Below are 14,722 nucleotides of genomic sequence, written 5' to 3'. Positions count from 1 at the left end.
GGAACTGCCTTCCCTCCCGCCCTGACACCCGGGGCGGACTGCCACACGGTCGCTAAGTGGGGCCCCAGCACCGGGAATGGGGACAGAGACGCCAAGCCCAGGCCGTGCCATCCGGCGGGGCCCAGAGGCCCCTGCCTCGTCACCGTTCTTGCACGTTGGTCACCATTATTGCACGTTGGGCCCTCCTCCCACGGCAGACATCCAGGCGGGGGAGGGGCCTGCAGTTGTGTCTCAGCCGCATCTGCCCACATCTGCCACCGCATCTCCGCCAGGGTGTCTCAGGACCAGCCCCCGGTCCTGCCTCTGGCCTGGCCCCGATGGCAGAGCTTCCTGACAGTGCTGGCCCCTCAGGACAATCCAGACAGGAGTGTCCTCTGGGCCCAGAACCAGCAGGAGCGAGGGGCAGGCTCCGGGCCGCTGAGGAGAGATGCCCCCAACTCCCTCCCCACTTCCTGTCGAGCCTCTTCTCATAGACAATCAGGTGACCCCAGGTGTCTACCACTGGTAAGGTCATGTGACAAAGACGGTAGCCACCGTGACTGCTGGGCCCACTGGCTCACGGTTAGCCAGAAAAGGTGCCTGGAAGGTAAGCGGTCACTCCCCTGGAAATCATCCCTCATTTCCACCCCGGGGCCCAGGACGGGCAGCTACTCCAAGTAGCCCAGAGCTGGAAAGGCCACAGCAGGGCTGAAGATTTGATATGGACCCAAGGCCTGGTGTGCAGAGGACGCAGCCAGGTCCTGTGAGGACCCAGCACAGCCGGGGCATGCCAGGCTTGGTTCCAAGGGTCCCCGGAGGTCATTGTCAGGGCCGTTTGTGGGCACCTGGCAAGCAACACTGTGGCCAGGAGCAGGTGACAGTCATTAGGAAGGGGCCCCCACCTTCCCAGGGCCAGAGGGGTGGAGAGGGCAGCCTAACTCACCCGAGCCTGGCCTAAGCCAGGATCTGAGCAGGCAGCTGGGCCCCAGATGGCCATTCACCTCTGCCCATCCCCCAAGGGCGGGAGCTCTTCCTGGAACACAGCAGAACTGGGGCATCCAGGGCCTGGGGGAGTGGGTGGAACCCACTGAGAGGGCAAGTCCCCCCCAAGCAGGCAGGGTCTGGAGGGTGGGAGTGGCAGCATGGGTGTGGCCTGTGGTGGGTGGTGCCACACTGTCCCCAGGGGCTTGGGGATGCTTAAAACCAATACCCCGCTGCTGCTCCAAACGTCACACTCCATGTAACGCAACCTCACCAGATTCCCAGGAGGGAGCATCCAATGGGCACTAAGACACGAAATCAGCCGCAGTCATGGGTGCAGCCCTGAGTTGGCCAGATCCAACTTTCGTCCCCGCCCTAGCCCTCACGTGGGCAACCTGGAGCCTCAGTTTCCTCATCTGCCGCACGGGGACAACATTCCAGCATAGCTCAGCATCCCAGGGCGCACAGGAGGGCCTCCAGAGTCTGAGCTGTGCGTCACTGGGCAGGCCCTAAACCTCTCTGAGCCTCAGTTGCTCATGTGTGACATGTGGCCAAGCTCACTGCGCACCCCAAGGGATGTCTACGGATTGGGTTTTGGACCACTCCGGGCATACGAACAGTGCCCTGTAGAGACAGGTGGTATGGTTAGCGTTTCCCTGGGCGGTGGCACCTCCAGCCCCCGTCTGGCCACCTTCCAGATTATGTGGAAGAACACAGACCCAGGCTTTATTCCTTAAATACTTTTCCCTACCCATCATCTGTCTGCAGGCTCCACGGCCCGGTGGCCGGCATAAATTAAGGTGAGCGAGGGCCCCCGGGCCGGGCACGGGCTGGCCCGTCCTCCTCAGTCCCAGCCAAAGTCCTGGCCGGTCATCTGGTAAAACCTGCGGTTGAAGGGCCGGTAGAAGTCCCGCAGGCGCCGGACCACGGCCTCGGGCACGCGGGGGTGGGGCCGGCCCTTGGATTTGCCCAGGCAGCGGGGGCGGCTGCCCCCCTGGGCCTTCTTGAGGCAGGGGAAGCCCTTGGTGGCGTTAAAGTAGAAGTGCTTGTCCGTGACCACGCGTTTGAGGCCCAGGAAGTCCTGCACGCGGCCCACCTCCCCGGCCGGGTCGCTGACCAGGCGCTCCCCGCTGACGAATAGGAAGCGGGACAGGGGAAAGAGCCGCAGCCAGTTGGTCAGGTGCTGGGCGTACAGGCCGATGCGTACGGCGCTCCAGGCCGTGTCCACGGGGCCCAGGCCGTGGCGGAAGGCCAGGGCACGGAAACTGGGCAGGCCCGGGGTCTTGGAGAGCGTCTGGGCGTAGTCGGAGATGGCCCGCGTCACAGGGTTCCGCACCACCACGATCAGCTTCGTGTCCGGGGACATGCCGTGGATGCGGCCGGGGGCCTCCCGGGTCACGAAGTAGCTAGGGGTCTTCTCCAGGGTGATCTGCCCGTCCAGGGTGCGTGGCATCAGGCTCCTGTGGGGCGGGTGGGAGCAGAGGGAGGTGAGGGTGGGGACTGGCCCCCAGGGAGCCAGGGCTGACCTCCCCTTCCTCCAGGGAGCCTCCAGGGCAGGCAAGCCTTCCCCACCAGACCCACCCACCCTAGGTGCTTGGGTGGCCAGATATAGGCTGCTACCCACCCCCCTCCCAGAGCCGGACCGTGCCCACGCCAGACCCCGTCCTCGTGAGGCCAGTGGCCAGGACCTGCTGCCCACACGGCTGAACCAGCCTCCCCGCCCCCCCGCAGGCCCCTGCCCCGTAATTACCTCCCGTCACACACACAGCAAGGGGCTGATGGCATCCCCTAAATTAGGCCCTTAATTGTTGACAAGTGTCCCCTCTCGCTCCCTCCCCTGCACAGCCTTCTCCCACCTCTGATGAAAGCCCTGCTGACCTGGGCCACACACATCAGAATGGACCAGAATACCAAAAGCTACTAGGGGTGGCTTGAGGACCCGTCCCAAGACCTCAGCCGCCTGGGCCTCCCAGACCTGGCTTGGACCCCAACGTGCAAGGCTGCAGCTGACCAGGGGAGGGGAGCACGGACCCCATCCCAAGGTTCTGGGGAGTCGGCCCCCTGACCACGCCAAGCCTGGGGAAGCCCATCCTGAACCAGTGTCCCACAGCCCCGCCTGCCAGCCAGGTAGTACAGGGTGCGGTGGGCAGGGCGCTGCCTGGCCAGCTGAGCAAACAGCTCCGAGGGAGGGCTGGGAACTAGGTCAACAGAGGCAGAGGCTCCCGGGATCTGTGGGAGGCAGAGGGAGGGGAGGCCTCCGCCCAGCTAGCCCTGCCTCCCGTCCTCCTGCCCCTCTGACAGCCCCCCCACAACTGGCCCCAGGCAGGAAGGTGGGGTTCAGGTTTCAGGTTCCAGGGTCTCAAGCCCCTGGGAGTCTCTTCTTCCTGCTCAAACCCCCAAAACACCCAGGTCAGGTGGGCACACAGGTGCACAGACCCAACGAGTCGGGGCGCTTAGCTTGGAGGGTGCTGGTGGTGGGATGGGGGGTGCGCACGTGTGAGTCTGGGACATGCCACCGGCTCCCTGAATCCACCTCGGGGGCCCAGGGGCGTCCGGTGGGCTGAATGGGCTGCTAGCTATGGGAGCCTCCCCACTCGCTCAGAACAAGGACCTGGGCAGAGCCGGTCTGGGAGGTCATGGGGACAAGTCTGCTTCTCCCATCTCTGTGAGCTGCTCACTGCCCCATTTCATAGACAGGCACACCGAGGCTCCGAGAGGAAGCAGGAAGTACCAGGGTGGACGTTAGTCTGCAGCCCTGCCCCGTACCTGCCGCTGCCAGAGCTCCTGCACCTCGTGGCCTGCCTCCTGCAGCTGGGAACCCAGGGAGGAGCAGACCCCGGTCCTCCCCGTTCAAAGGGACAAGTTCGAGGAGACCTCGGGTGGTGACAACGCCAAGGGCTGAGGCCCACAGCAACAGGGGTCCCTTTCCATGAGAGGAAACTCATAATAAGGGGTGGGTGTCCCTGCACTGGGCCTCACTGCTGACACCCACAAAGAGACGCAGTGCCACACAGCATCAGAAGTCACCACCCCTCCTTTCATTGTCCTTCTCAGGGAAGGAACCCGCCCCGATTGCTCAGGGAACGCCCCCCACCCAGCTTTGACATCAGCACCTTTCTCCCCAAGGAAGTTAGAGGAGCAGAAGCAGAGCCACACCTCCAGACCGCCACGGGGAGGGGTGGAAGTGGGGGGGGGGGTGGCGGTGCAGACTTTCCTGGCCCACTCCTGCCGCAAACTGGCTTTGAGCTCCAAGAGCTTTGGGATCAATTACTCTCCCCAGGCCTAGCCAGAGCTCGGAGTAGGGTAGGGATGGGGGCTTTTGTGGGGTGGCAGAGACCGAGGAGGATACGAGGAGCAAGATACTGACCCCCACACAGCAAACATCTGACAAGCTGTTCTATGGACACCCCCCCCACACACACACACACATACACACGCACCACCCCCACAGCTCATCTGGTCTGCATTTCCCTGCGGCTTCAATCCAGCCCTGGGCGACTCTCCCTCCTCTGTCTGGGCCTCGCTCTGTGTCCCACACCTCTCCTGGGCCCCATCCAGCCTGCCTGGGACCCAGCAGAAACCAGTTCCAGTTCCAGGTGGAACCCTGCAGTGCTGGGGGCATGGGGGCATTGAGTGCCCTGCCACAGGGGTCTCTGTCTCCAGGTGAGCAGGGACAGATAAGTCCCACAGAAGCCGGGGTCCCTCCCCCCACATACTCACACCCCTCCTTCACCGCTCCTGCTTGGGCCCCAGGAGCGAGGGGGGGTGTCCCCCACCCCTGCACCCCTCCCCCTCTCCTCCCGCTTTTCCAAAACACTGTGGTCAAAGTATAGCCCCCACTTGCCCCTAGATAGGGCACTCCTCCCTGAACTGAGACTTGGAGGGGTTTGTGTGACTTCGGCACCTGCCAAACAGAGTGAGTGAATAAAGGAACAAATGCTGAGTTGGGGAGCCCTTGAAGGTCGCAGTCCCCAAGATAGAGGACCCTCAGGAGCCTGAGAGATGAACTTCCTGGAGCCCAAAGAGAGGGGACGGTTGGGCCAAAATCGACTTTGAGTAGGTCCTACCCGCCCAGTCCATGGGAAGGACCAAAGTCACTGCCTGGAATGAGATTGGTCACAGCCCCATGAGCAAGGGGGGAGGAGGGGTCCCAAAAATTCAACTGGGGACACTAGCTGCTCCTCCTCTACACACTGCCCCGACTCCCCACCCAGAACAGGGCTCTGCGCTGGAGGTCCAAATCAGGGTCCCGAGACAGGATAACACGGCCAGACCACGCCCAGGGGCTGGCCGACCTCTTTGCACTGGGGGAAACTGAGGCGAGTGGGCATTTTCAGAGGCTCAGTGCATCCTCACAGCCGGTTGAAAGGACAGACAGGTCCAGAGGCACAGGGCCACCGGGGGGAATACCGAGCCCACCTCCACATGTCACTACACAGCCACAGCCCTTTTGAGGGTACTTGGACACACGTACCTCAGAAGCTCAGCCAGCCTGCATTGGCCAGAGGGGTCAGTGCTCGCCAGCCCTGACAGCTCTGGGTTCCTGGAGGCCACTGGAACCTGACCCTCTGCCTCCTCTGCATCCGCCCCTCCTCCCAGTGGAGGTGGCTCTAAAAAGGAGGAAGGGCAAAGTCTCTTCTTCACCAGACATGCTCCGGAATCCCCCGGGCCCCATGCCAGGCACCCCAGTGTCCCAGGAGCTCCCTACCCAGAGCTGAGAATCTGCCCCCTGCCTTTCAGATGCCTCGTCCTCTCCAGAGCGGGAGCATGCACCCAGGGAGGGCCTGCACAGCCCCCCGGACCCCAGGCTCTTCGAGACCAGCCTCTGCAGCAGCCCCTCCTTAGTCCAGCCCGGTGCCTCCCCACAGCTCCTTGTAGTTACAGCTCATGGGGTCAGTGATGGGCTCTGAAGTCTGCTAGAGCTAACAGTGTGTCCTCCACCCTCCTTCCTGTCCCCTCCCCTCCTTCCCTCCTCCTCCCCCTCCTTCTCTCCTCCTCCTCTTCCTCTCCCTCTGCAGGGCAACAGCATCAACAGCATCCCGGGATTAGGGATGCTTTTGGATGCTGCAGCACCGTCAGAGTGGGGTAGCGTCTCTCCCTGAGCACCAGGCATGCTGGGGGATTCAGCCAACTGGGTCCAAGGATAGACTCACTTTCCCCTCACCATCTGGCTTCCCTAAGACCCTCGACAGCAGTAATCCTTCAGAGCTCAGGAACCAGGACCCCCGTTCTCAATGGGGCCCCTCCAAACCCCTGAGTGGTTTCAATGCAAAATGCAAAGATAACAAAGGGGAAGGGGTGGTGGGGGTTTGGTATCTGGGAAGAGGAAACTGGTACATCTGAGAGTCAAAAGCCCGGGTCCTGCCACCCCCTCCACTCCCCATTAATTCACCAGGTGACCTTGCGCTGGGTCCTCTCTGCCCCATAGTTTGGGGATGAGGTGAAAGCTGCGGGGAGTGGGGTGACTCACTCTCCATCTGTAAGCCCTCGCTTCCCCGCAGGAAGGGACAGGCAGGCTTGTGCACAGTCGAAGGAGGCAGAGGGCAGGGCCTCACGCTCGCTGCCACAGCGGGGGCCGGAGTGGGGGTGCTCCCCCACATTCTACCACAGCACCCCAAGGCCAGCCAGACAGGCAGCGGGACAGCTACAGAGCCCCTTGAGCGAGGCTGGGGCCCCAATCCCAACCCCTTCCTCCTTTTTAAGTAAAGCCGTGACTCTCTCCGGACCCCCAGGACCACAGAGAAGGACTCCTCTTCTCGGGATTGGGGGTCTGGGGGAGGAAACAAACGCTCTCTAGGGGGCTACAGGGAAAACTCTTGGGGTGATTGGCCGGAGGTCAGACATGCTCTCCCAGGGTGATCCAGTCAGACATGCTCTCCCAGGGTGATCCAGTGGGGAAGCGCGGATAAGCATAAAGCATTTCTAATGCCCCTCAAACCCCACTAGCTTCAAACTACTGGTGTAGGATGGAAACTCCTCCCTGCCACTCTTGCGGGGACCCCTCAGCAGCCCCTGAACCAGGGTTTCCCCTGGAGTTTCAAAGTTTCTGGGAGCCCCCGGCCAGTGACCGCTCCTCCTTTCCGTAAAACCCAATGCTGGGGGCCCGCGTCCGCGGGGTCAAGCTTCGCCCCCCCAAACACACCCAGGCTGGTCTCAGCCCGGATTCCGGACACCTGCCCCCCCCCCGCGCCCCCAGTGAGACCCCCAGGGGCGCGTCCCCCTGTTGTTGGAAGGCACCCGCCAGGGCGCTCACCGGTACCAGGCGAGGCCGCGCTCATAGCACCTGTCGAAGAAGTGGGGCTCAGAGCCGAGCGCGCGGACGTCGGGGTGCAGCCGCAGGAACTCCAGCAGGGCGCGCGTGCCGCCCTTCTTCACGCCCACGATGAGCGCCTGCGGGAAGCGCCGGCGTCCCGGGCCGCTGGCCACAGGCAGGCCCGGCGCCCCCCGGGGACCGACGGCGCGGAGCGGCTCAGCGGGCGCGGGCGCCGGCACCGGAGCGCGGGCGGCCGGCGGGCAGCGGCCGGGGAGGGCGCAGAGGCAGTAGGCGCCGAGCACCAGCGCGGCGAGGAGCAGCGGCGCACGCGGCACCCGCAGCGCGGCCCCCTGCCCGGCCCCCGCGCCCTGGCCGCCCCCGGCCCCGCCACCCAGGCCGCCGCTACCTGCCATAGGGTGGTGCTGCGCCCAGACGGTGGAACGCGGGCTACAGGAGCGAGCGCATCCCGGCCCGTGCCGCGCTCAGCCAGCCCGCGCCGGGCTTCTGCTCTGCGCCCCGCCACTCGGCAGGCTCGAAGCCGACGCGGGGCGGGACCCGGAGGCCCCGCCCAGTCCGGAGGCCCCGCCCCCTGGACCACTCCCGGGCCCGGGACTCGCAGGCGCCCGCCGAGGCTGAGGCGTGATTTGGAGCCCCAGAGGTTACCTGTCGCGCCCTCTTGGAGACCTGGGCTCCAGCCTGCGAGGCTTCGGGGTCATCACCATTGCGCGCCTGGATGCTGCGGCGACGGGTCGGGTCTCAGGGCAGTGACAGGACTGAGATGAAGGACCGGCTCTTAGAAGGCGGATCCCAGTCCCTCCGGACAAGGGCGTAGCAGCAGGTGCGCGGGTGAGTGTGGACCCGGGCCCTACTGCGCCGAGGCGTTCCCGGGAATGTTGAGGGAAGTCTGAGCGGAGAATGGAGCGCGCTTTCCTGACCGTTGGCTTGCCATTCGTCAGGGTCCCAACCCTGGCGGCCGGAGACGGTTGTCCAATACGATTACCATTTTAGGGTCCTGGGAAGCAGGCTCAGGGACGACAGGCGTCTGTCCCAAGGCCCCATTCAGATCTGTCTCCCGACCCTTTCTACCATGTCACACCGTCTGTCTCTGCAGCCCAGTCCACCTGGCGTTGCCCTGGGATGTCAGGGACCCATCTCTAATGCTGGCAACGTGGCTCCTGTAGATGAGAAGATTTTGGAGAGGTGGGATGGGAGACCGGAAGGAGGAGCCCGGGTTCTATCTTAGGAGCTCCTGCTGAGGTGCAGTGACATTCAGGGGCCAGGGGCCACTCACAGTTACGGGACCTGCTGGGCGCTGGACACTCTGTGGGGAGTTTATGCAGCCCCAGGTTCACTGAACCCCCCACACAACACAAGGAAAGCAGAGAAGGAAAGGGCTCCGGGAGCAACAGTCCCAGGAAGAGACGGAAAAGGAACGGTGTCCTCTCTATGTCTCTGCCCAGGACTTCCTCACTGAAGCTTGCTGCCCCATGGGCATGGGCTCCTAGGAGAGGCCGACCTCTCACTAGCTGCTCAGAGGCCACTGCCCTGGGTTCTGCTCGTTCCTGGGACCAATGGCATCTGGGCAAGTCCCAGAAACCTGGGGCCTCTGCAAAGGCCAGGGGCCTCTGTGACCCACAGGAATTTCCAGGTCTCCCACCTAGAGGCAGCCCTGAACTAAGGGGGCTCTGCAGAGCCAGTGGCATGAAGGCGGCTGATCAGGGCCCCAGCCCGGATCCCAGACACAGGCCTGCACCTGCTTGTCAGGGCAAGACTCAGCCAGGAGCCCTGTAGGCGGGTCGTTGGCACAGTACTGTCTGGGGTGCATGTTGATACACACAGGGTCACAGGAAGTTCTTCTTCTGGTCTAGCTTAAAAGGGGATCTGTTCCAGACAGACTGGTTCTCCTTAGACCTGTCCTGGGTGGGGCCCTGCTCCACCTGGAGCACCCACTCACAGTCTCAGCAGGCCCCTCTCAGGGCTCCAGATTCCAGCATTCGACCCTGGCGGCCCCTCTGTCTCCCGGCCCTGGCACAGGGAGAGTGGCTTCCTCCTCCCAGCCTTGGCTCATGCTGTTCCTCCTACTGAGAATGGCTTTTCCTCAGTCCCCCAACCCCTGACACACATAGCTGCTTGAGGATTTTCCAGAAGCAACTTATCAACGACAGCAGGACATGCTGGGGGCTGGGGAATGGAGTCCGGGGACAAGGATAATTTCCTAGCTGAGCCCCTCCCTCCAGCCACCATCCCTCAAGTGACAGGTGGGGGCAAATCTGGGGACACCCAGGAAGGCAGCCTTGGGACATTTGCTCACCGGGGGGTCCCTAGCACCTAACAGAGACTGGCACCAAATGGGCACTTGACAATGGCCGGCTAGTGGAAGGATGTGAATGGAGGAAGAGGTCAGGGATGGCTTTCTGGAGGAAGTGATGGTCAGGCAAGCCTCCTCACACGTGGGGGTTGCCGCCTTCCCTCCTGCCCAGGATGTCGAAGTGGCCCCTCCGGTCTGCCTCCGCCCTACCTTGCCATCAGGGTCCAGCCCCAGCTCTCCACTGGCACCTCTCTGGGTGGTCTAGACACAGTGGATCCCCCGCTCTGAGCCACATGGCAGGAAGTGAGTCGAAAGAAACCAGGCCATGGGAGCACCGGTCCTGTGGCTGTCCCTGCACCCTGAGAGGCTCGCTCACCTCCCGCCCTGTCCGGTCTCACCTCCACTGTGAAGAAGAAATGCATCAGCCAGCTTCTCTGCCAGCTGGATCTCCCGGGAGGGCCCCTTGGCCTTCAGGGTCCAACATGGCTCAATCCCCCCTTGCCCAGACTGGACCCCCTGCCCAGGCAGGATGGCCAGGCAGAGGTCCATCTGTCCATCCTCCTTAGGCCAACCATCAGACATTGAGGTAGTCAGGTCTGCTGTGCTAGCTGGCTGGGAGGAGGCAGCACTGGGGAAGAGTGGCCCGAGCTGCAGGCCGCTAGTAAACAGCGTCCCTGGAGGAGACGACAGGGAAGGTCAGAGCAGAGGGGGACACAGGGGCGAGTCCAGGGAAGAGGCCTGGGGAGCGAGGTCATGGCAAGAGAAAGGCCCAGCCTGGCCTCACAGACCCATGACCCAGCTGCCCAGCTATATCTGAGTCCCCTCCACTGACTGTAATTACTCCCTTGGTGGGTGATTTTGGTCCCCATCTGTCTCCACCTCCCCGTGAGCGCAGCAAGAGCGGGGACGGGGTCAGTCTTGACCGCGGTGAGCACTCATGAATGTTTGTCGAGTGGCTGAGTGGCCTGGCTGTGTGAGTGAGAGAGTGTGTGAGTGACGGAGTCTATGTGCGTGCCCCACCCCCGGGCTCCTCTCTTCCTCTTTCGCAGACTGTCCCCTCCCCAGGGCGGGCACCCCCAGCGTGGGCCCCCCCAAGCAGGGTGCGTCAGCAGCTGCCCCACTCTGGAAAGTGATCCCTGACACCGTGCGGTCCCTCCCTCCACGGGGGACAGCTGGGGGAGATTCCACACACGCGGGGCTTCCAGAACTCCCTTCGCTAGAACCACACCCTTACCCCCTCGCCCGACTCCCGCAGTCCGCGGGGGTCCTGGAGCCGGCAAGGGGGGCCGAGGGGAGGGGGCTGCGGCTGAGGGCAGGCCCAGCTGTCCTTGATTTGTGTGGGCTTGTTCTGCTTCAGATGCCGGATTTGCCTGAGCACAGAGAGGATGCGGTTTTCTCCTGGAGAGGGACCCCTCAGAGATGTCTACCAACCGAGCCCACCCACCCCCGGACTCCACTGTTCCCAGTTCACCCTGGTAGGCAACGAGGTGACCTTGGCAGGTAAGGCGTCAAGTCTCTCTGAACCTCACTTTCCTACTTTATCAAACAACGCGGACACTGGCCCCATCCCTCTGGGTGTCTACCTCCTAGACCCTTCGTGGTGAGGTGGCAGTGGGCATGGGACAGCGTACTCGCTATTCATCCTTCTTGGACGAGACTGGAGAGGAAAGACTTTCGGGGGCCTGGCTGGCCAGAACCCAGGGCCTTGTTCCTGGTGGCCAGCTCCGCCTGGGGCAACGTGCACAGAAGGGTTTGCCAGGGCAGACAAGATTCCCAGGGTCCGGAGGGACACATGAAAAGGCTCCCTTGACTGGGAGATTCTCTGTCTCTGTTCCCTTAACCTGCGTGAGATTCTTGGTCTCTCTTTCGCTCTGCCCCTCCCCTGCTTGGGCTCTCGCTCTCGCTCCCTCTCAAAATAAATAAACATTAAAAAAGAAAGAAAGAAAGAAAAGGAAACAAGGCTGTTTCTGCCCCCACACCATCCCCACGACCTCCAGCTTCACAGCCCCGAGCCAGGCCTCTGGACCTAGAAGCCCCTCAGCAGCATGGGCAGGGCTGGGCCTCATCTAATGGCCCCACAGCAGGGCACTGTGCCCTGGCAGGGCCCCCCGTGGGCCAGAGGGTGGCTGTGAGCACCTTCCATTGGGAGCCAGGAATCTGACGCAGGCTAAGGAACCCCAAGCTCCGCAGACGCACAGGACCCTGCGGGCTTGTGGGGTGTATGTGTGTGCACGATTGGGGGTTCAGAGGCTCGCCCACTGGTCCCCAGCCTGCATCTCCCCACGCGCCACCCAGAAGCAAGTCCAGCCTGGCCAGGGGACAGGACACCCACAGACAGCCGCCCCCCCAACCCCTCATTTCCAGGGGAAGCACCCCATCACCACAGTTGGCCAGACAGACGGCCGGGCTTGTTGCACTTGGCCTTCAGGGGAGAGTCAGAACCCAGATGCCAGGGCAGAGCATCTTGGGACCGGTGCCTCAAACTCCTCCCCTTTCCCATCTGCCCCCTCCCTAAGCCGCAGGCTTTCCTGCTCCTGCTAGAGGACCTTGAAGATTGACCTCCACCCCCTCCTCAGAGAACAGTGACTCTGCCCATGTCACCTCTACTGGCCATTGCTATCTCCCCCTGACTCCAGCCTCTCTGCCCTCCCTACCCCCCCCCCCCCCCGCCGCCAACTTCCAGACACACACCAGGAGTTCCCGGCTCAGAGATGGGGGCCCAGCAAAAACCCAGTGTCTAGACTAAGGGAACAAAAAGCCACTGGAGTCAGAGGTGGAGGGGGCAGCCCAGGGCAGCAGGCAAGCTGCAGAGTGGGGGTGCAGGGCACCGAGGGCCCTGGCTCCTGTGGCTCCCGTTCCCCCAGGTTCTGAAGCATGGATAATCTCTGTGATTTTACAAGGAACAAATTACGCCTGCATACAGGCCTTGGGGGGCAGTGAGGGGTAGGGGTGGAGGTAGCCTATCTGCAGGTAACCCTTAGTCCTTCCTCCCACCCACCCCCGTCAGCCACAGGAAGTGACGGGAAGCCCACCCCCACCCCCGACCCCACCCCCCCATCTTCTCTGTGCTTCCTGCCCCTGAGCTCCTGTAAGCAGAACCCTAGGGCTGGGGCAAGGTGACAGGTGGTCCCGGGGTCCCTGCATCTCCCAGACCACAGACACGCTCACACAGATGTGCAGGTTGGCTCGCTCACCCCTACAGAGTGAGCAGAAGGCAGTGCGATTTGACATACACTCCTCGGCCCCTTCTCCGTGCACTCTCCCATGGGGCTCAGCGTGGGGGAGGGAACACGACGAGTGCACCCTGGACACGGACTTGAAGGAGCTCTCTGACCTGGGGTGAGCTGAGGCCTGCAAGCGGGGACCGCAGGGGCCCGGTCTGTGCACACATATAGGAGACCAGCCCGGGGCCCCCGCAGCGTGGGGGCAGGAGAGAGCCACTGGGCAGAGCCACTGGGAGAGGCTTCTAGAAGGATTCCGGCACATGGGGAGGGGGTGAGAAAGAAGGAACAGCAAAGTATAGAAGGCGGGAACACGGGGGCATGTTTCAGAGTGGAGTCTGGCTGGCCTAGAGGCCCAGGTGCAAGGGTGTGCGTGCAAGGGGTGCGGTTAACAGGAGCCCGGGAGCTGCGGTAAATAACACTACTCTCATTCACGGAGTAGAAAGGTGGCTGGAGACACGGGATCTGTGGGACCAGAGCCAGCAGAGCCTGCAGGAACCACAGAGGGAAGTTTCTGGTCTTTTTTTTTTTTTTTTTTTTTTTTTGTCTTTTTTTTTTTTGCGGAGATCACACACGTTGGGGGAGGCTAGCTAGGAGCTGTCACCATTGCGGAGAGAAGTGGGCACAGACGCGAGAAGGTGGTGCCCTCAGAACCTGGTGCCCCAGGTGGGCCAGGATGGCAGCAGGAGCAACTTGAGGACGCTGAAGGGCCGCAGGCTGAAGAGGCGGGGGCATCGGGAGCAGGGGGGTCCCGCGGGGCTGCCCTGGAGAAGGGGCTGGGAGCAACAGGTCACTTTCGCGAAGCCTACCAAATGGGGCCCCTACACCGCGGGCCCTCGCGCCGTCGGACGCCGGGAGGCCTCAGTTACCTGTGTTCCGGGTACTGGCAGGCTGGGCCGGCGTGGCCGAGCGGGCTGGAGGACGCCGGCGCTCACCACTGAGCACCGCTGGGTCACGGGGTCCCTGGAGGGGGCTGGATCAGCCCTCGCCGTCGGAGGTGCCGCTGCTGCGCCCCTGGCGGCGCCTCGGGGAACCGCAGGGCCTCTCAGACCGGCCGTGGCGCACGCGCAGCGCGGAGCGAGCTCGCCCCCTGCCCGTGGGTGCTGCACACAGTCCCTGCGCCGCTCGCTAACTGGTGGCCTCCGAAGGGGTTCATCGCATTACGTCCCCTACCAGGACCTCGTATGAGGGTGGGGACCCGGACGCTGGCTTGGCGGTGACCTCCACCGTCCTCTCTGGGCGCCCCCTCCCACTTGCCTGCCCAGCCACATTCGTACACGGAGTCACAGGGTTCCTGGGACCTACGAATCGGCCGCACCCCCACCAAGGTCACGGCTCTCCCTGGCACTTGTCACCCAGAGAAAACGAAAGCCGTGAGTGAGCACAAGTCCCAAGCACGGTTGGGTCACTCACGCACCCTGCCAGCGTCTCCTGAGCAGGGGGGCCGCGGGCCCCTACAGGGGATCAGCGGGATCCCAGACACATACCACTTCCTCCCTTGCCCTGGGTGCCCCCGCGTGCACGGGCCTGCCGGCCGCTGTTGACTGGTGTTGACAGAGCATGGGGAGCCGTCTGCCCCTGAACAGAACACTTGTCTGCAAGGCTGTGCCCTGGAGGGTCCACTTGGCAAGGGAGGGAGTGCTGGAGGGGGAGGGAGGGAGCTGGGTTCTCAAAACGTCTTTTGTGTCTCAGGAGGAAGTAGGGCTGCAGGCCAAAGGTTATGGTGTAACCCAGCAAGAAGAAGGAGGTGGGGGGATCTGTTTCCACAAGAGACAACTCACTCCCACCCCAGCCCCTGGCAGACAGGCCCTGCCCATAGCCATCCTTTTCCAGGCTCCTGATGAAAGGGGACCACCCTTCTTCCTCCACCCCTCCAAGGACCCTGCTTCCAGCCCTTCCCACCCCCAGTGAACCTGTATGGGGCCCGTGGAGTGCAGGCAGTCAGGTACTGTCCCACAGCGTCCCTACCAGCCTCACCCA

General features: G+C 63.2%; 1 protein-coding gene across 1 annotated transcript; it reads right to left on the bottom strand.

Annotated features, from left to right (window-relative positions):
- Nucleotides 1-1,662: 1,662 nt before the first annotated feature.
- On the bottom strand, nucleotides 1,663-7,626 carry HS3ST6 (heparan sulfate-glucosamine 3-sulfotransferase 6). Its single transcript, XM_045460207.1, has 2 exons — nucleotides 7,214-7,626; nucleotides 1,663-2,420 (listed from the first exon to the last, which is right to left on the bottom strand). Exons 1-2 carry the CDS (start codon nucleotides 7,624-7,626, stop codon nucleotides 1,805-1,807), a joined length of 1,029 nt encoding a protein of 342 aa, XP_045316163.1. The 3' UTR covers nucleotides 1,663-1,804.
- Between the last annotated feature and the right edge of the window lie 7,096 nt (nucleotides 7,627-14,722).

This window comes from Leopardus geoffroyi, chromosome E3 (assembly GCF_018350155.1).
Source record: "Leopardus geoffroyi isolate Oge1 chromosome E3, O.geoffroyi_Oge1_pat1.0, whole genome shotgun sequence".
In the NCBI taxonomy this organism is placed as follows: domain Eukaryota; kingdom Metazoa; phylum Chordata; class Mammalia; order Carnivora; family Felidae; genus Leopardus; species Leopardus geoffroyi.
Note: the sequence above shows the minus strand (reverse complement) of the source record. Positions and strands in the feature narration are given on the sequence as shown.